The 20,923-nt window shown below is 44.9% G+C and overlaps 1 protein-coding gene and 1 non-coding gene across 2 annotated transcripts in view; both read right to left on the reverse strand.

The window, feature by feature from the left end:
• COL23A1 (collagen type XXIII alpha 1 chain) overlaps positions 1-20,923 on the reverse strand; it is a 397,795-nt gene that overhangs the window by 350,976 nt on the left and 25,896 nt on the right. Inside the window, exon 2 of the mRNA XM_086411033.1 lies at positions 19,608-19,674. Within this exon, the coding sequence (XP_086267159.1) occupies positions 19,608-19,674 (67 nt within the window). The remainder of the gene's footprint in view (positions 1-19,607; positions 19,675-20,923) is intronic.
• TRNAK-CUU (transfer RNA lysine (anticodon CUU)) lies at positions 18,165-18,237 on the reverse strand. The gene has a single exon. It is a non-coding gene; the product is annotated as a tRNA-Lys (tRNA).

Genomic DNA, 20,923 nt, shown 5'->3' on the forward strand with positions numbered 1-20,923 from the left:
GTCATACTTAATTCTTCTTCTGATTTCAGTTATAAAACCAGGATGCCTGCAATGGAATTGGTAATAATTCTCTTCAGCACACTGAAGGTCCTAGCCAAAGCAATGAGTAAAGTAAATAAAGATATAAGAATAGGAAAAAAATAAAATTCTACTTACTGATGACATAATAGAAAATACACAGAAAATCTAAAAGAGCATTAAACTATTAGCGTTAAAAACTGAAGTGGCAAGAACACTGAAAACAAGGGAACATGAAAAGCAAATTTTAAAACATTATTTTTAAAATAGCATCTAGAAAAACCAGTAAATTCCTAGGAATAAAGAAAATAAAATATGTACAAGAACTCTATACTAAAAACTTGAAAATACTGTCAAATAAAATTAAAGATCAAATACACAGAACAATACACCATGTTCATAAATTGAAGGCCTTGGTATTGTGAAGGTGTCATTTCTTTCTAAATTATTATCAAGATTCAATGAATCTCATTCAAAGCTACAGCAGGGTTGGGGTTTGTATTGTCATTGTTTTAATACCAAGTTGCAAACAGGTTGTAAAACTTGTATGAAAATGCAAAGGCCTAAAAATAACAAATGCTGAAGCTGAAGCTCCAATACTTTGGTCACCTGATGCAAAGAGCAGACTCATTGGAAAAGACCCCGACGTTGGGAAAGATTGAAGGCAGAAGGAGAAGGGGACAACAGAGGATGAGATGATTGGATGGCATCACTGATTCAATGGACATGAGTTTGAGCAAACTCTGGGAGATAGTGATGGACAGGAAAGCCTGGCATGATACAGTCCATGCGGTCACAAAGAGTGAGACACGACTTAGCAACTGAACAACAAGCACAGCAAAGGCAGTTCTGCAAAAAATACCACATGATACCAACAGCGAAGCTCTGGTAATTAAAATAAGGTGATAATTACTCATGGATAGACAAATAGGAGAATGGAACAGAAAAGGCAGTTTAGACCCAGACATGAACAGCCACCAGGATGGCTGAAACAAAACAGAAAATGCCAAGTGTTGGTGAGGATGTAGTGGTTGTTGCTGTTCAGTCACTCACCTGGAATTCTGGAATTCTCATACACGCCTGGCAGAACTATCACCTTCTTTGGAAAATGACAAGGAACTAGTTACTAAAATGTAACATAACTAAAATGTAACAAAATGTATACTTTATCCCCAGCGATGCCACCATAAGATATAAACGCAACAGAAATGCATACATATGTTCCCCAAAACACATACACGATTGCTCAAAACGGCACTGCTCATAATAGCCCCAAACTGGAAACAAACCCAAATGCCCAACAATAATACAATGAATAAATAAATGAGTAATCCACCGCTACATGCAGCAACATAGATAAACCTCATAACGCTCAACTAAAGACACAAAATAATCTACAGCGTGTGATTCTATCCACATAAAATTCAAAAGCAGGCAAAGCTAGTCTATTATGTGAGAAACAGGTAGCTGGGAGTCTCTGGAGAACAGGTCATGTTTGTGGATCTGGACACAGATGTGTTTTGGCTGTGGAAATTCATCAGGCTCCGGACTTAGGCCATGTGCTCGTGCCTGTAGTAACTTCTATTTGACAAAAAGCTAAAACAAATAATGAGGCAGACCCCAGACGTACAGACATGTTGATGTCATAGTGACAAAAGCTCTTAATGCTTGCAGGGACAGAATATTAAATGTGATTGGATTCACTGCCTTTCTAGCACCTCCTGCAGAAGCTCCTGTGCTTGCCCGCTTGTGAGCATAGCTTCAGATGAACTGACCAGGAAAAACAACAGAAAGGCCAGGAGCAGCGGGAGACACACAGAGAGACTTTTACACAGGAAAGAGTGAAAACGATTGGTGTGAAAGGAAATGTGGAAAAAGGCCAGGAAGGCAGAGGGAGGGGGGAAGAAAAGATCAGAGCTCGGGGGAAGAGTGGAAGGAGTGGGCTGAGAACCACGGCAGGCACCTCGAGTCTCGTTCTGGTGTTTGTTTGAATGGGTCTCCATGAAGAGTGGTCTGTGGATCCCTGGAGCCCATTCAGGCTGGCCCAATAGGGACCGGTACCCTCATAATGTGAAGTTAAAAAATTTACAGAATACCTCACGTTATTTTATTTCTGTAAGAATTTAAATGTATGTTATTTGTTGAAGCACAGAAAAAGGTCTGCAGAATGCAAACTAAACTGGTCAAACACATACATCTAGGGCTTGGGATGGGATAGGGTAGTGAGGTGGGGGTAGGAGAGAGACTTTTCTGGGGGAGGGAGAGAATAGGACACTTTTAAGAAGGTAGCTTGCTTGTAGTCGCTTGAAGTGAGCGACTTCACTTTCACTTTTCCCTTTCATGCGTTGGAGAAGGAAATGGCAACCCACTCCAGTCTTCTTGCCTGGAGAATCCCAGGGATGGCGGAGCCTGGTGGGCTGCCATCTATGGGGTCGCACAGAGTCGGACACGACTGAAGTGACTTAGCAGCTAGCAGCAGCAGCTTGCTTGTATAATAAGAATTTTTTAAAAATAAAAGAAGCCTAGAAGGGAGCCTCTGTGGGGAAGTGGGGACCTTCAGGAAGAAGAAAATGGTATGTTCTAGGAAGGAAATGAGCCTTTCTCAATAATCCTAAGGAAGGACCTGGGACCAACTGAGTTGTTCCTCAGAGGATTCTGGCTAGAGGATCTGGAACCTTCCCACAGCCAGCCCTGGGGGCTCGGAGTCCCTGCCCCACAGACACCGGGCAGGAACACCAGGGTTCACGCATCGCTCTTCTACTTCTCCACCACTCCCTTACCCCTCTCTCACCTCAAATCTACCCTGCTTTCCCTACCGTCTCCCTCCTGAGTTTATCACCTCACCCCCATGCCCCCACCCTCTCCACACATATACCTTCCTGCTCTTTTCTACATACCACCCCCAGCAGTGAAGGGTGAGTGCCCAAGGTAGCAGAACTAGACCCTCACAGACCCTCGACCTCTGGCTCCTGATGGAGCTCCTGGATCCCAAGGGGGTGGCGGGGGCGGGGTGTGGGGGCAAGAGGAGAGGGTGTGCACTTTAGGGAGCAAACAGGCACGGGGCAGCCTGAAGGCACTACCTTGACCTCGTAGACATTAAGCCCAAGTTCTGCCTTGGGGGTCATGTAGGGGAGGGGCAGGTCACTCTTGGGCAGCTGCTCCTGGCCTTTCTCAGAGGCAGTCCCTGTCCTCTTAGAGCCTCCCGCCCTTCCACACACAGAGAGAAAGTATCGAGATCCATGGCTAGATCACGCCCCCTTCCCACAGGGCACTGTGAGCTCACCGTCATAGCTAATAAATCCGCTGCTCCCAGGCACAGTTGACCCTTCTGCAAGCACCTGGGCCAACACGGTCCGTCTTTATCCCAACCCCTGGGGCAGGCAGTGCCAGGATGGGGGTGACACCCAGGGGTAAAGTCACCATCCAGTCCTTCTGAGGGTGGTACAGCCCCTTCTCTGCTCTGCCTACAGGTCATCCACCACCCCCACCCACCCAGGGACACATATGGTCTCATCTCTGCATTTTAAAAGTACATTTTTCACAACGCCCCATGAAGAAAGGAGTGTGCACTTCCGATGGGGGAGCCAGCCCTTCCTTAACACCATCTTTTGTTTTCTGGGCTGCTCCTTAGAGTCCTCATTTCCTTCAGAGTCTCAGCCTCCAGTGCTTTGAAGCCCTTCCTGTGCTCTCCTGCTAGTGGGCCACACAGGCTACTTCTAAAGAAACGACCAGACAACACGCACCTCAAGCTTGATCACGTTGTGAAAATCACAACCTTGTGAGGAAGGCAGCTTGGCTGCCTTCATCCTATTTCTAAAGCAGGACTAAACAAAAATGAAAAAGAACAGTGGAGCAGAGAAGAAGAGGATCGGGAAGGAAACCTCAGGGCCACCCAAGAGAAAAAGACTTTACCAAGACACCTGCTGACAATCTACAAGGCAACAGAAGGAATCCCAAGTACAAGGGCTCCTGGAGGAGCCAGGAGTTGTTCTTCCTCCATCTTCAAGCAGAAGGTTTGCTGGAGGATTCTGACACTAAATGAACCAAGAATCTAAGCAAAAATGTCTTTCTTTTCTGTGGAGGAAGCAACCAAAGGAAAGAGCTGGCTTTACTTACTAAGTACCCCCTGCCCTGTAATAATGGTCTGTGTCTGACTCTCATCCCCTGGGCACCACAGACCACTTTCCCTAAGGATAAATGAACAGACATTACGAGATGCCTAGGATATGCCAAACACTTCCACATAAACTTGTCTCAGTATATCCTCAGCACAAACCCCTGAGGTACATAATATTTTCCCATCTTACACACAACGAGATGGAGAGTTTAAAGAATCAGATCACTTACCTGAGTTCACAAAGCCAGTGGGTGGCCACAGATGACATTCATAGCCAAGGCTACCTGTATCAAACCCAGACTTCCCTCCCCTACGCTGTGCAGCACCCTGGCACCTGTAGGGGAGGTGCTCTTACCTCTCAACCCTGATCTGGAAGCCCCAGGTAGAGGGCTGGACACAGGAGTCAGGGCTGCCCAGGAGGGCTCTCTATTGTGAGACCCTGAACCTCAGGCAGAGTGATAAACCAAAAAAACAGTTGATACAGACACATCCAAGACACCTCTTACTCCCCAGGGTACTGCCCCTCTGCTCCCGCTGGCTGGATTCCCAGAGCTGCCCTGCATCCTGTGCTTTCCCAGCCTCCTTCCTCAGCATACATTTCATTTCTGTGAGCTCCTGCACTTCTTCCTATACTTTCTTTTTGGATCTAAATCTGTTTGTGTTGATTTCTGTTGCTACTGATCAGAGAACACGATCTCATTCACCACCCATCCAGCCTCCTTCCCCCATCTCCAGTCCCCAGAACAACGCAGACCCTGCAAAGCTGGTTATTTACCCTCCGAAGCTGCCTATCCCATGGTTGGTCAGGCCTGGGGGCTCACTCCAGGGCTCAACCCCCGAGACAAGTTTATAAAGGGACAGAAATGATGATGCAAGCAGCAGAGTGGGACACAGCGAGCCGAACTAAGAGACCAGGGAAAGAGGGACATTTCCATGTGTTTCAGCCACAGCTAATCCTATTTGTACAGTTCAGCAAGGGCAGTTCTTTCTGTCCATGCCACCCACTTCAATCAGTCCCACCAGGATGGCAGGTAAGCTGAGGCCAACCGGTGCCAGGTTCATGGCAGAGCATGCCTGCATTACCTCCAGAAGGCTGTGTATGTCCGAGCTTTAGGATGGTACATGGGGGTGGGGTGGGGTTCCAAGCTAGGTGAAGCCGCAAGAGGGAAAGGGGAGAGGCTCAGTGGCCAAAGGACAGAGAAGAAATTCAGGGAGACATACGTGTTCAGAGGCTAGGCCTTCCAACCTCGGGAGGAGGCTGGGAATGACTGAGTCTACACAGTTTCCAAAGCTTGCTCTATTTAGGCAATCTGGGGATTGGAACAGAATGTACAAGAAACGTTAGCTGCAAATGGTTAAGAAGGCTTCTCAGGGAGATTCTCAAACTCTTTCCCTGTAGGGAATAGATTTCTGACACAGAAAGCAAGTACCCAAGGCAAGCTGGCAGGACCGGATCTGACTCAGGGGTAAGGGACACTGGCCAGCACCTAACCAAATTGCAAATAACTTTAATCACCCAATCATTGGCCCCTGGGGCCAACTCAGAACTCAGCAGAGCACCCTGGCTAGAACTAAGTCTAAGATAAGCAAGAAAAAAAGTCACGTGGTAAAAGCATGAGAAAAACTGAAAGAGAGTCAGGATAAAGTCTAAAAATAAGAAGGGGGTGGACATCCCATCAATGGGCTTCCCCACAGGCATTGAGAAGCTGCCCTTATAGGATCGCCTGGTTCCTGGACAGTGAGGAATTCAAGAAGGATATTGTTGGCTGTGGCAGCTTTATTTATAAATGTTTATTACCCCTTCTCTGTAACAGTTCTCTAACAGACTTGTCACTGTCACTCCACAAATCACCTAAATGTATTTATAATATGAGCTGAATTTTGTGTGTTCCCATAGTAAAAGCTGCGTTTGGCCTTCCTCCCCTCCCCCACCCCCATCTAACACTCAGTGGAAGATCTATTATGATCCTGGGGGTAGCAGGAGTGAGGGGAAGATGGAATATAACACCTGCCTTTTAGAGTTTCACAGGCTGGGGCAGCAGTGGTGACAGGTAGTGAAGCAACCCCAACTACAATATGGAATTGTTGGAGGGGGTCCCCAGAGTACAGTCAGATTACTGAGGAGGGGGCAATTAATTTTGCTTAGAAGATGAAGGTTCTCAGAAGAGGGAAGATCAAAGCTGGTCCATGAGGAATGAATATGGATTCTTCCAGTAAAAAGCTAGGAGGGGAGACATTTTTTAAGCAAAGGAACGACATGCAGGTTCCAAGTGAATGGCATGATTGAGAGACACATTCCATAGGCTTAGGAAGGTGACACAATTTGAGAGATGGGTCTAGAAAGGGAAGCAAGAATCATATTGACAAATGCCAAGGTACAGAATGCATGCTGCTGCTGCTGCTGCTGCTGCTAAATCGCTTCAGTTGTGTCCAACTCTGTGCGACCCCATAGATGGCAGCCCATCAGGCTCCCCATCCCTGGGATTCTCCAGGCAAGAACACTGGAGTGGGTTGCCATTTCCTTCTCCAATGCATGAAAGAGAAAAGTGAAAGTGAAGTCGCTCAGTCGTGTCCAACTCTTCACAACCCCATGGACTGCAGCCTTCCAGGCTCCTCCGTCCATGGGATTTTCCAGGCAAGAGTACTGGAGTGGTGTGCCATTGCCTTCTCCTACGGAATGCATACTTGATCCTAAATGCATGGGAAGCAGGATAAGTGAACTGATTGGCTAGAGAGAAGAGGAAGAATGCACAGGGCCTAGATATGTGACCAAACATTATTCTGGGTTTCCCCATGAGGATAGTTTTGGATGAGATAAACATTCAAACAAGTGGACTTAGAGTAAAGCAGGTTGCCCTCCATAATATGAGTGGGCCTCATTCGACCAGTTGAAGATCTGAATAGAACAAAAAGAGAGAATTCTCAAAGAAGAGAGAATCCTTAGGATACTAACCGGAACATGGGCTCTCCTGAGCCTCCAGCTTGCTAACCTACCGTAGAGATTTTGGACTTGCCAACCTCTATAATCATATAAACCAGTTACTTAAAATAAGTCTCTCTGCAGACACAGAGAACACACTTGTGAACACGGGCTGCAGGGAGGAAGCAGAGGTGGGACGAATGGAAAGAGGCGCATAGAAATATATACACTACACTATATAAAACAGATAGCCAATGGGAATTTGCTGTATGACTCAGGGAACTCAAACCAGGGCTCTGTAACAACCGAGAGGGGTGAGAAGGGATGGGAGGGGGGAGGGAGGGGCAAGAGGGAGGGGACATATGTATACCTATGGCTGACTCATGTTGATGTATGGCAGGAACCAACACAATATTGTAGAGCAATTATCCTTCAATTAAAAATAAACTAAAAAAAAAGTCTCTTTACATAGATAGGTAGGTGGGCAGGCCAGTAAACAGATAGATAGATATACATATCCTATTGGTTCTGTTTCCCAGGAGAATCCTGACTAACACAGTAAGGAACAAAGACATCTTCCGGACTTCAGGCTAAGACAACACTGCAGCCCAGGCCATCTTCACATAAATCCATGTGTGTTCAGAGTCAGCACACTGTGACACATGCCCACTCAAAGTGAGGCCCTGTGCTGCTGCCTCCACCTTTGCTGTGTCATTTAATCCAAGAGCTGACTGTGTATCTCCTCTACGATGGCCACTAGTCACATCCAAATGAACAGATCTGAACAGAGTCCTCATTCTGTTCATCCCTTTTAAAGCAAATGGCACCACTGAGTTGCCCAAAAATTTTGGGTGTCATCCAAAAGCTAGGAGTCACCCAATCACTCCCCCTTACTCAGTCCACCTCTAAGTCCTCTCAGTGTAGTCTCCAAAATCCACACCAACTCCATCTGTGTCTTTCCATTACCTCCACCATGCCCTCATCTGGTCTGGACAATTGCAATAACTTCCCTGGAGTTTCCCCACTTCCTCTGCTCCTACTTTCCTCTCAGGCACGCCTCCAAGACATTCTCCCCTCTGTATCAGCCTGAGCTTTTCAAAACATAAACTGGACAATGTCACCTCTCTATTTCAACCCAGCAATGATTTCCCACTGCTTTTTGGATGAAATATACACTCTCTGTGGCCAAGAGGGTCAAACACATCTACTGCATCCTCATCACGCCCATCCCTGCCTACTTCAAACACTGACCCCTCCCTACCCCCAGAAGACACCCCAAACTTTGGGCTACCTAAGAACCAAATCACTGTTCTTAGGGCCTTGGGATATCTTCCCAAGATATGCCTAGCTTCTTCTCCTTATGCAGATCTTGTCATCAATGTTCCCTTCTCAGACAGGCCTCCCTGACCTCCCTTTCTAAAGTAGAAAATCTCAACACCAGCCCCACCTGCATCCTCTACTAAAGCACGTGGTCCGTGCCTCCATAGCTCTCATCACAATTCAGAATTATCTCATTTATCTGTAAGTTTATCTGTTTTATTTGTCTGTCTCCTCCACCCCATCCATGACACTTGGAATGTAAATTTTATGTGGCACAGACCTTGTCTTGTTCACCACTGTGTCCTCAAAATCTAACATGGTAAATACATTTTAATGAATAATAAATAAAATAACAAATAACTACCTTCTAACTTTAGGATTATGGTATCAATATGAAAGAGTGGCTAATTGAAGCACAGAGAGGTTAAATAACATGCCCAAGGTCATTCAGCACTAAATGGCAGATCCAGGACTCAACTCCAAGTCTGTTTTACACCAGAAGATGAACTGTCCATCACTCCCCATGGGTGTCTATAATAACCAGTGTCTATGCACACTTTTCTGCTTTAATAGATCCTTTAGTAATACAATATTTATTAAATACAAACACCTCTGGTGCACCTGTGATATTCCAGGTATCTTGCTGTGTGGACCATGGACATTAAATAAGACAGGGGCTGTTTTCCCAGGAGGCTTCCCTGGTAGCTCAACCAGTAAAGAATCTGCCTGCAATGCAGGAGACCTCAGTTCAAGTCCTGGGTTGGGAAGATCCACTGGAGAAGGGATAGGCTACCCACTCCAGTATTCTTAGGCTTACCTGGTGGCTCAGCCGGTAAGAATCCACCCGCAATGCAGGAGACCTGAGTTCAATCCCTGGGTCGAGGAGACAACCGAAGCACACGATGAGGTAGGCAGGATGGGTGTGACCCAGTAACACATTTGGACAGGCCTGTGACTAGCCCAGGGCCAGAAACAAACTGTTTTTGCTTTTTGAATGAATACCTTTCAGCTGTTTTGCTTTTTGTTCCTGATTATGCTGGTAACGGATGCTCAAATCTAATCACTCAATGATCGTCACTGTTCACACTGTGATATTATCCTCAGTTTTCTCCCCATTCTTGAAATGCTGTGGGTATCTTTCCCCTGTAAAGGGCTATGAATGTTATTCTCCACATTCTTGCTACCGTAAGTGATGCTCTGATAAACATCACTGTCACCCAAGTACAATGGTCAGTGTATATACTGAAATTAGAAGTGCAAATGCTTGGGAAAAGTTTGTGCTTTTAAAAATGCTGTTTATGTGCCAAACTGTCCTCCAGAAAGATTGAAACAAATAAACATTATCAATCTGATCAGTGAAAACTAACATCTCATTTTACTATATATTTCCTCAATTATTCATGAGCAGAATACGTTCTGCAGAAGCATTCACTGAAGGAAAGTGCCAGCATTTGTAATTTTCCTACTAGGAACTCCCTACTCATATCCTTTGTCCATTTTTCCACTAAGATACTTGGCTTTTCCTTATTCTTTTGCAAAAGTGCTTTATAGTTCATGAGTATTAGCAATGTGCTTGCTATATGCGCTGAATTTTTTTCAGCTTACCATTTATCTTTAAACTTTAAGGTGGAATCTTCTTTCTGTTTAAGAAAATTTAAATTTAAATCTTCTTTCAGAAAATTTAAGCTTTTAAGCTTAAAACATTAAAGAAAACATGTATTCTATAGCAGAATTTTTCAACATTGGAACCACTGACATTCGGGTGGGATAATTCTTTGTGTTGGGGGCTCTCCAGTACATTGTAGAATGTTTAGCAGCCTTCCTGTCCTCTACCCACTAGATGCCAGTAGCACCCTTCAAGTTGAGACAAATAAAAAAATGTCTCTAAACATTGTCAAAATCCTCCAAAGGCTAAGTCATCCCTGGCTGAAAACTGCTGCTTTGTGGTTTCTGACTTCAGTACCGTGCTTATAAAGTCTAGTTCACTTCACAGCTTTTACAAGTGACCCATTGTATTTTTGTCTTGCCCTCCATGGTTTTATTTTTCACAGTTAAGTCTTCAGTCCATGTGGAATATACTTTGGCATAAGAAGAGAACTAAGAAACGAAATATTATGACTGCATCGAACTCACCCCTGGGAAAAGGCAGTCCCGCCATGTGTGTAGCTCTTGATAGGCGAGACATTTAATAATCCCAATGTACAAAGTTATATGACACCTCACAGAGTGAAGAGTCACACCTGTCATCCAACAGTTGGCATGGAGTTGGCCAAGATGGCCAAGACACTTGCAGGCTCGTCTTCCCACAGCTTCAGCAAGTCTCTACTGGGTTTAAATAAGACGTGTTCAATAAATGTTGGTCGAATGGGACTATTTTAGGAATATGTTTGCTAGTGGCTATTTTACCACTTACATAATCAACATCACCTGAAATCAACAACACACCACTCAGTTCTGGAGTCTGGAAAATTCTCAACCATCTTCCGTTTTAGTAGGAAAAGAACACCAGAGTGAAAGGTTAACTCTGTATTTCACTGTCCTTGGTTTGAGTTTTGTGTACTTTCTAATATATTTTTTAAAACATTAATTATCCTTTAAAAAAAATCCTATTAGATTTCTATAGAATTTAATGAATATAGTGGGCTCCCTCTAGTGGTCATAGAAAATCTTCAAATCCCAATGGTCATTACATGGCTAAACCTCAAGACCTTTATTTATAGGACACAGTATATTTTATAATTAATAGGTTCAGAGTGGCTAGACAATGCCTTAAGAGAAGACTTCTAATTATTTTCTTCCATCCATCAGTGGATCTACAAATTGGTTTCATAAGATCACTGTCTAAAACTATGGTTATCATCTTCCCTTCTAAATCCCTCTTTGGGGATTTCCTGTTTCTGTTCAGGATATCTCCCTCCCCCGGGCTTGAAGCTTTGGGTATCTTTGTTCCCTCCAGTGCCCATCCATCCTGTTTGTGAGCTCTGTCCACCACATGGCCCAGTGCCTCTCACAGCTGTTCCCTGCCATCAACTCTCATGGCCCTCATTCAAGTTCTCATGACCTCTCCTCCAGGGGAGTCATTCAGCAGATACTTATCATCCCTCTTTCATACTCCAGCATTGTCCTAGGCTCGGGATGCGTTGGGCAGCAAGACAAGACCAGCCTCATCCTGAGCACCCTCTCGGTGGGTGATGAGATCCAGCTCATCCACCATGCTGTTTCTATAGTCCTCCTCTTAAAGCTGGACTCTCCTGACACACCTTCAACCGTCTCCCATGGAATGAAACCCACATCCCTCCAAAATCAAGACCCACCCTCACCGCCCTCCAACCAAACAGAGTTCCCTGACACTCCCAGAGCTCAGCCTCTGCTCAGGCTGCCAGACCTTGTGGAATGTGTCCCCAATCCTAGATGGCTAAGATGCCAACAAGTTTTCAAAACCCTGCCCAACTGTCATCTATCCCCCAGGTCTCCTTGATCGGAGGTGATCTCTCCCTTCTTTTAATTTCTCTGGGACTTTTTTCCTCTAACAACTGGGTCTGCAAGTCCTGTAACAATCTCAGTCAATATCACCCATAGGACAAACACAAAATTGGGGGTAGAGAGAGATGAATGAATGAACAAATGAATGAATTCTCCAGGGAATTCTGGCGGGATAAAAAAAATCAGACACACAAATTATTTTCTTCAACTTTGTACAGTGTGAATAGTGGGATAAACTGCCATTAAGTTACTTAGTTTTACCATAAACACAAGTCAATGAGGATTTAACAAATTAAAAAAAAGTATCATTTTTAGAAGTCTATAAATAAGAAATAACTCAAAGGGGATAGCAAGTTTTTGCTTCAAAGTACAGTAAGCAATGGTGACCCACTCCACGACTCTTGCCTGGAAAATCCCACGGACGGGGGAGCCTGGTGGGCTGCGGTCCATGGGGTGGCTAAGAGTCAGACACGACTGAGCGACTTCACTTTCACTTTTCACTTTCATGCTTTGGAGAAGGAAATGGCAACCCACTCCAGTGTTCTTGGCTGAAGAATCCCAGGGACGGGGGAGCCTGGTGGGCTGCCGTCTATGGGGTCGCACAGAGTCGGACACGACTGAAGCGACTTAGCAGCAGCAGCAGCACAGTAAGCAAGTTCCTAAACCAACTAATACAGTAAACAGGCTGAACAGAGTAACTCTGACCATTTATGTTCCACCGTGTGACATTTGCCATAGAATGTATCAGGTTTTGTATCACTTCCCCATTGAACTTCATGCTCTCCTAAGCAGTTTCATTCCTCTGCTCAAACTTCCAAGCATTTTCACAGACCAGCCAATTTCTAACTCTGATTAATCTGCTTATTAATTTCTGGAAAGTCACCCTACACTTGCAAGCGCAGTGCCTGTCATTTGGAAACCACATGCCAATGCCATACCTCTGGGATATGATGCAAGGACACAAAAAGGCACAAAAAGGAAATGAAAACTATTAACTGTTTTTCTGAAAAGTTCCTAATACTCTCCAGGGCAGGTTGAGCCCAGTTAAAACCAGTGCAAACTGGACGGAGCTCCATGTTTGGCACGATGAGGTCTTCCATACGCCATTAGTGGCTGACAAGAGTTCGTGGGCCACAGGTTTTCTTTTCCTTTCCAGTTCCCTACTTCTGGGCTCCGTCACTAGCATTTTCTCACCACGTCCCAGAAGAACATGCCAAGAAAGTCTGCCAGGCCTTTGTTGTTTCCTCTAGAATATTTCCAGCCAACTGCCAACCCTGAATCGCCTTCTCCCTATCTTTCAGCCCTGACTGACACGGGTGAAAATCAGGAAGGTAAGAGGCTGCGCACGGTGGATCTGGCCTGGCCTGGGGGTAAGGGATCTGGGTTCCTAACCACCAACTCACTTTCAGGAAGCAGTGCCAGGCCCTGTTACAAACTCTCTACAAGCTCATTCAGTCCTGCATGATTCCATGAGGTAGGTACTATTAGAAACCCCACTTCACAGAATGAAAAACTGAAGCAACAGAGTCATGGAGTTGGTAAGGGACAGAGAATTTGAATCAGGCAGTCTGGGTCCAAAATTCAAGTGTTTGATCACAGAGTCGCACTGTCTGTTGGACCAGTTCAACAGAGGGACAAGACTTAGTGCTTGAAGTAGAGGCAAATCTCTTGTCAAGCCTGGGGTCCCTGCTGAGGAGCTCCTGGACACGTCTGGCCAGCTGCCCCCAGGAGCAGGACTAATGTGGTTATATATTACTTGTGTCCACCCAGCTACACCCCTTTTCTCTTTTTCTGACAACAGCACCCTAATTCTCCTTGAGGTAACCACCCTTTCCCACTCAGCCCACATGATTCTGCTAGTGTCAACCCTCCCCCACACCAGCCTGCCCTCAGGTCAAAGAATGGTCACATGACCCACACCTGGCCAATCAATGTGTCCCATTCTCCAGGCACAGCAATTAGTTCAGGGAGAGGCATCTGCCCCAAGCCAGCAAATCAGGATCAACTCTGGGACTTCTTTCTTTAATCATGGTAAAACATAGACAAAGTTTAAATAATTATTTTAACCACTTAAAAGTGTACAATTTCATGGCATTTAATGCATTCACAGTGTTGTATAACCATCACCACTATCCATTTTCCACAACTTTTCCATCTTTCCAAATGTAAACTCCATACCCAGCAACAAATGCATGCCAAGTCACTTCAGTCGTGTCCAACTCTTTGTGACCCCATGAACTATATAGCCCACCAGCTCCTCTGTCCATAGGATTCTCCAGGTAAGAACACTGGAGTGGGTTGCCTTGCCTTGCCCTCCTCCAGCAGTGAACCTGCCACTCTTTCATCTCCTGCATTGGCAGGTGTGGGTTCTTTACCACTGTTGCCAGCTGGGAAGCCCAGTCAGCAACAATAACTCCCTGTATTAGTCTGCTTGGGCTATCAAAACTAAGTACCACGGTTTGGGTGACTTAAACAACAGAAATCTATTTTCTCACAATTCTGAAATTTATAAGTCATAGATCAAGGAGTCAGCATGGTTGGTTTCTGCTGAGGCTTCTCTCCTTGGCTTGTAGATGGCCATCTTCTCCCTGACTTCACATCATCTTCCTTCTGTGTGTCTGTGCCCCAATCTCTTCTTACAAGGACACCAGTCCTAGTGGATGAGGGCCCACCCTAATGGCCACACTTTATCTTATCTGCTCCTTTAAAGACCTCCATCTCAAATACAGTCATATTTTAAGAGGTACTATTGCAGGGGGGGTTGGGGGCAGGTAAGTACTTGAACATATGAATTTGGGGAGGATACAATTCAGCCCATAACACCCCCCATTCCTCAATGCTGCCATCTTTGAGAATGGGGAATGCTCTACCTGCTGGGGTTGCTCAGAAGGTCTGATCTACTGCTGGGGCCATTAGTGGCCACCTTCTCACCCCAAGGAGATGGTGTCTGAAAATGACACAGGGAAGAACTGAGAGATGGAGAGAAACCCCTGAACCCAGATATACCTGACCTCTACTCTATCTCTAACCTCTCCATTCCAGTTGTATGAGCTAATATGTTTCCTCTTTGTTTCTTTGTTTTAACATAATTAAAAGAGCTAGTTAACGCAAGGAGCTTTAACACCAGAATGGTCCATATGTCCAGGAGGTGCAGGCCGTATCTACACGGCAGCTGTTCAAGTGGCAGAGTCTAGAGTCAAATCCAGGCCTCTCAGGCTCTAGGGTGCCAGTCCTGACCCATCCCTTGGGATGCTCACGTGTTCACAGCACAGTGGGGACCAGGTGGTGCCCGAGTCTCCCACAGAGGCGACTCTGGGGTCACCCCCTGCCATTGCCCTTCCTGCAACATTCCAGAATTCCAAAAGCCCAAACAGACTGAGGGCTCCTGTCCTTTCAGCACAGTGACCTAAAGCCCTGCAGCAGTTCCTCCCTTGTGATGACTTTCAGTACAGAGCAAGAGGAAGGCAGGGGACAGGGCAAGACAACAGGCATCCTTTTCACCAACACTTCCTTGAAAGACAGTCTGTAAGAACACAGGATGGGAAACAATTCAAATGTCCTTGGGGTGGGAGGACTGGCCTGGTACCTCATAGGACTGCCCCAAAGCCTGACAGGATTCCTCATTTAACCCAAAATGAGGCAGCATTGCTCTCTGATCCATGGACTGATTCAGATCATCTCAGAGGGAAACTGCAAACTGAGAAGGCAACCCAGGGACAACATATTTGTGTAAAACCAAGAGGGGAGCTACTCACTGAAATGGATCTAAATGACCTCAAAAACTGAGCTGTCCAACTCTATAGCAACCAGCCACACATGGCAACTTAAGATTAAACAAACTTTTGTAAAATTTAAGTACAGTCAATTTACAATGTTGTGCTAATCTCTATTGTATAGCAAAGTGACTCAGTCACACACACATATACATTCTTTTTTTATATTCTTTCCCATTAGGGTTTATTTATAATGATATACATTAAGACCTTGTTTATCCATTCTAAAACAAAAATTATAAATTCAGTTCGTCACTTATAGTAGCCACATTTCAGGTGTTTGATAGCCCCACGTGGCTAGCAGTAGCTGCTCTATTAGCAGAGAGAAAGAACATTTCCATCATCACAGAAAGTTCTGTTGGAAAGGACTGCTCAAAAGGACCTCAGCAAGTGGGTAAAGGGCCCCTGGAAAGGGGAGCAGGAGAAACAGGGCAGAAAAGGGGAGGGGAATTATGTTTTACATGTAATCTTTTGTAGTACTTGTAGTACACATATTATTTTCCTATTCAAAAATAAACATTTTAAAACTTTAAACACATTTTAAAACATTTAAGTACATAGTAACATAAGAAAAGAAGATACTGGAATCCCCAGGGACACGGGTAAGCCACATGAATCTACAGCCTGGAGCTCTCTGCTGAAGGAAGAGAAGTCTCTTCTGGGGCAGGTGTATGAGAAACAGCAACACCAGGGGGCTCCTAGGTGGCAGCCCCACACACCTGATTCACACCTGGTGGTGCAGGAAGCTCCTATGTCCCTTACATTTTGATCATCTCAGCAACTTCATAATTAGAGTGATTAATAGTCCCATTTATTTTAGTTTCCTGAGGCTGCCACAACCAATGACCACAAATGAGGTGACTTAACATGACAGAAACCTATTCTCTCACGATTCTGGAGGTCAGAAGTCCAAAATCAAGGTGTTGGCAGGGCTAGCTCCTTCCGAAAGCTCTTAGGGAGAATTGTGTCCATGCCTCTCTCCCGTTTTTGTGGCTGCTGACAATCCTGGGTTTTCCTGGGCTTGCAGAAGCATCACTCTGGCCTCTGCCTCCATCTTCCCATGGACTTCTCCTTTGGGTGTTTCCGTGTCTCAAATCGCTTAAACCTCTGTGTCTTATATAAGAACGCTCGTCATTGGTTTGGGGGCCTACTCTAAATCCTGGATGACCTCATCTCAAGATCCTTAATTATGTCTGCAATGACCCTATTTCCATGTAAGGTCACATTTACAAGGATCAGGGGTTAGGACTGGGACGTATCTTCTGGGGGGACACAATTCAACCTCAGCTATATTGTTTTATAGACAAAGAGTTCAAGGGCCTCTCACTTGCCTGAGGTCACAAGGCTAGTTCAGAGCACAGTTCAGCCACTCATCCCACCACTGACTCCAGTAAGAGAAGAATCTTGACCTTCCAGCCCAAAGCCTACCCTCCTTTCAGCCTCAGAGCTCCCCGAGCACCCACTTCACAATGGGCAATACACACAGAAGAGCCGCCCCCTTCTCTGGCCTGGCTTATCTGCCTGCTGCATCCTAGGATCTGACAAAAGACTACACTGTCCCCTGGGCCGTGGGAAGAAACGGGGCCCGGGGGATCCGTGGGCATCTCAAATGAGATGGGGATCCGAGTTACAGAGGGTGGTCTCCGTGTCTAGACGCCAAATTCTGGAGGGCAGATCAAAGCCAGAGAGAAAGGGAATGAGTTAAGGCTTCTGGTATTGGAGGAAAAGGTCTTTGTGCTTCTTATGGCAGAGGCGAATGTGCTAGCCTATGGGGTTTCACACTGATAAAAGGTTCTAGTCTGAAGGGCTCAGATCAATCCTCCAGCTCAAGATGACAGGAGAGAAAAAGCAGATGTGGACATGGGTGTGCACTGCAGCCTGACACAGGCCTTGACGCCACACCCCCTGGGCTATGCTGGCCTCACCTGCCAGGATGGCCTGGGTACAGCCACAAGCCCCTCAGACAATGAACGACAGCATGGTGATGCCCAGAGAGGAGGGCAGGTCACCATGGTCTGACCAGCTTTCAGCCTCCATGCTCATACAAGAGACCTTCTTGGTGGGTCAGGAGTCCCTGGGGGAAGACAGGACACAAGACTGCCTCCAGGTCCTGGCCTTTGACCTGTATTTCCTCCACAACGTCAAAAAAGCCTGCAAAGCCCACTCCAGTACTGGAATCATTTACTGATACAAACAGTGGGTGGCTGGCCAAGATTTGGACCTGGTTTGCATATATTTGGGAGCTCCATGTCCCCTCACTGCCTTCCTTCTCCCTCTCCATCTATCATCTGTATCGATGATTTTCAAACTTTCAGTCAGCAACCCACAGCAAGGAACCCATTTCACACTGGCAACTGCAAATATAAATAGCTGAAACAAAAACCTCAGTATTTTTATTCCAGTCTCTGCTAGTTCAAAATTTCAGAACACTGGCTACAACCCACAAAACTGATTTTAAGTCTCATAAATGCATTGAGACTCCCAGGTTTGTTTGTTTGTTTTTGGCCACACCGCTCAGCTTGTGGGCTTTTAGTTCCCCAACCAGGGATTGAACCTAGGCCCTCAGCAGTAAGAGTGCTGAGTCCTAACCACTGGATCACCAGGGAATTCCCAGTGACTCCTAGTTTTTAAAAATCTCATCTACATAATTCACATGATTTTACATCCATACAATACTCAGAAAGAACAGGGAAGGAACAAAGGGATTATTTTATACATTTTGCAGATCAGCCAGAAATTCATTGATGGAACTGAAATTTTTTCCCCCATTGAATTGCAACTTCTGACTTTCCGATCTGCTCATGATGTCATTACTTATCATGTCCTTTTCCGTCCTATTAAAATCTTAGAAAGAAAGTGAAAGTGAAGTCACTCAGTGGTGTCCAACTCTTTGAGACCCCATGGACTGTAGCTTGACAGACTCCTCTGTCCATGGGATTTTCCAGGCAAGAATACTGGAGTGGATTGCCATTTCCTTCTCAGAGTTCCTATCAAAGGCTAGCTCAAGCTCAACTCCCACTGGGTCCCCAGAGGCTGAATTTCCACAGCACAGGTCCACCTTTGTACAAATCTCAGGGCATCTCCCAACCTGGAGATAATAACCATAGGTAAGCTTAGTTTCTGGACCAGGTGAAATGGCTTCAAATTGCTAGGTGAAATGCCAGGCAATTTGTCTAATGGAAGGCACGATAGCAAGGAATAGGGCACCTGGGTTCAGCTCCTGTGTTCTCTCACCTTGTCTGGCATAGTGAGATGTCTGGGAAATGTTATGATTTTTCACTCACTCACTGGTATTATACACTGTTCTATAAGAGGATAAGTTTAAGCCCTGAACACAGTGGGGCTGAGACTATACCCTAAATTCTCAATCATAATATGTGCAGAGCTCTAATAAGGACAACCAGAAGACCTAATATGGATCAGGATTTGAGTCACACGGACTAGGAACCAACAAATCCTCATTTCTAGTTACAGCCATCCTGGTCTATACCACCAAAATCCAAGAAACATGATTATTTGAACAAATCAGACCATATTTACAGCCCCTTTCCTCTTCCTCTACCATTATTCCCTCTATCTTCCCCCTTATGTTTGAAACAGAGTTAAGAACACAATGTTAACACTGTGTGGATGGTTCATGCTTGTTTCTCCATCTTTTTTTTTCTCCATCTTTAAAAAGGGATGGCTGCTACTTTCCTAGCATTTGAGCCTTTATTATTAGTCATCTCAAAGAGTTTTTAGCTCCTCCACCAATACCACTGCCCTTATTTAACCAAGTCAGTTAATTTTGCCTGAATATGTATGACACACCTACCGCCGAAGATGTAGGAAGAAAGGATGATCCACAAGATACCATAGATAGCCTGAAACCTGAGATGATTCTCTTGACCATGGCTTTGGCAGTTTTGAGCAGACAGAAGAGAGAAGGCCAGGTCTCTAGAAGTCAGGAGCCATCAAGGATTGAACATCCACTTACCTGGGGGGCAGACACAGTCTGTCGGTGCTTCTCGAACTGTCCGGATCTTGACTGGTCCCTCCAACTTCTGAATCAGGAAGAAACGGGGGGAAAATAAGGATGAGTGTCGGATGACATGGGTAGAAGTGGAAAAATCAGCAAAAGCCAATATGTGAAAGATCTACAGTGTTGGTGCTGGTGCTCTCAAGAACAGTTTTTAAAGGATCATTAAATTCTATAGGCAGGTTTAGACTGGGAGAAGAAACAGAAATAAACACTAAGCAATTACTTGGGAGTCCTTGAATAGAAAGTGGCAGGTTTCTGCTTTGTAATTTTTCAAATATAAATCCGGGAATGACAAAGGGACCTGCAGTCCCTGTTATGAAGACAGGAGGGCAGAGCAGAGGGAGGCCAGGTAGGGCCAATCAAAACTTACAAGAGTTTTGTAAGTAAGAGTTTTATAGTTTCTGGTCTTACATCAAGTCTTAATCTAAATTAATCAGTCTTAATCCACTTTTAGTGTATCTTTGTGTATGGTGTTAGGAAATGTTCTAATTTCATTCTTTTACACAAAGCTGTCTAGTTCTCCCAGCACCACTCCTGAAGAGGCTATCTTTTCTGCATTGTATATTCTTGTCTCCTTTGTCAAAGATAAGGTACCCACAGGTGTACAGATTTATCTCTGGACTTTCTGTCTTGTTCCATTGGCCCATATTTTTGCTTTTGTGTTAATACCATACTATCTTGATGACTGTAGCTTTGTAGTATAGTCTGAAGTCAGGAAGGTTGATTCCTCCAGCCCCATTCTTCTTTCTCAAGATTGCTTTGGCAATTCAGAGTCTTTTGTGTTTCCATACTAACTGTGAAATTTGTTATTATAGTTCTGTGAAAAATGCCATTGGTAATTTGATAGGGATTGCACTGAATCTGTAGATTGCATTTAGTAGTAGAGTCATTTTCAATATTGATTCTTGATGGAAATGTAAATTGATATAGCCACTATGGAAGACCATATGAAGACTCCTTTAAAAAGTAGGAACAAAACTACCATATGACCCAGCAATCCCACTACTAGGCATATATCCTGAGGAAACTAAAATTGAAAAAGACACATGTACCCCAATGTTCATTGCAGCACTGTTTACAATAGCTAGGATATGGAAACAACCTAGATGTCCATCAACAGATGAATGGATAAAGAAGCTATGATACATATATACAATGGAATATTACCCAGCCATTAAAGGGAACACATCTGAGTCAGTTCTAATGAGATGGATGAACCTATAGCCTATTATACAGGGTGAAGTAAGTCAGAAAAAGAAAAACAAATATCA

Source organism: Bos grunniens, chromosome 7 (genome assembly GCF_055505025.1).
Source record: "Bos grunniens cultivar Pamir isolate PY7600 chromosome 7, Bosgru_T2T1.0, whole genome shotgun sequence".
Lineage (NCBI taxonomy): Eukaryota > Metazoa > Chordata > Mammalia > Artiodactyla > Bovidae > Bos > Bos grunniens.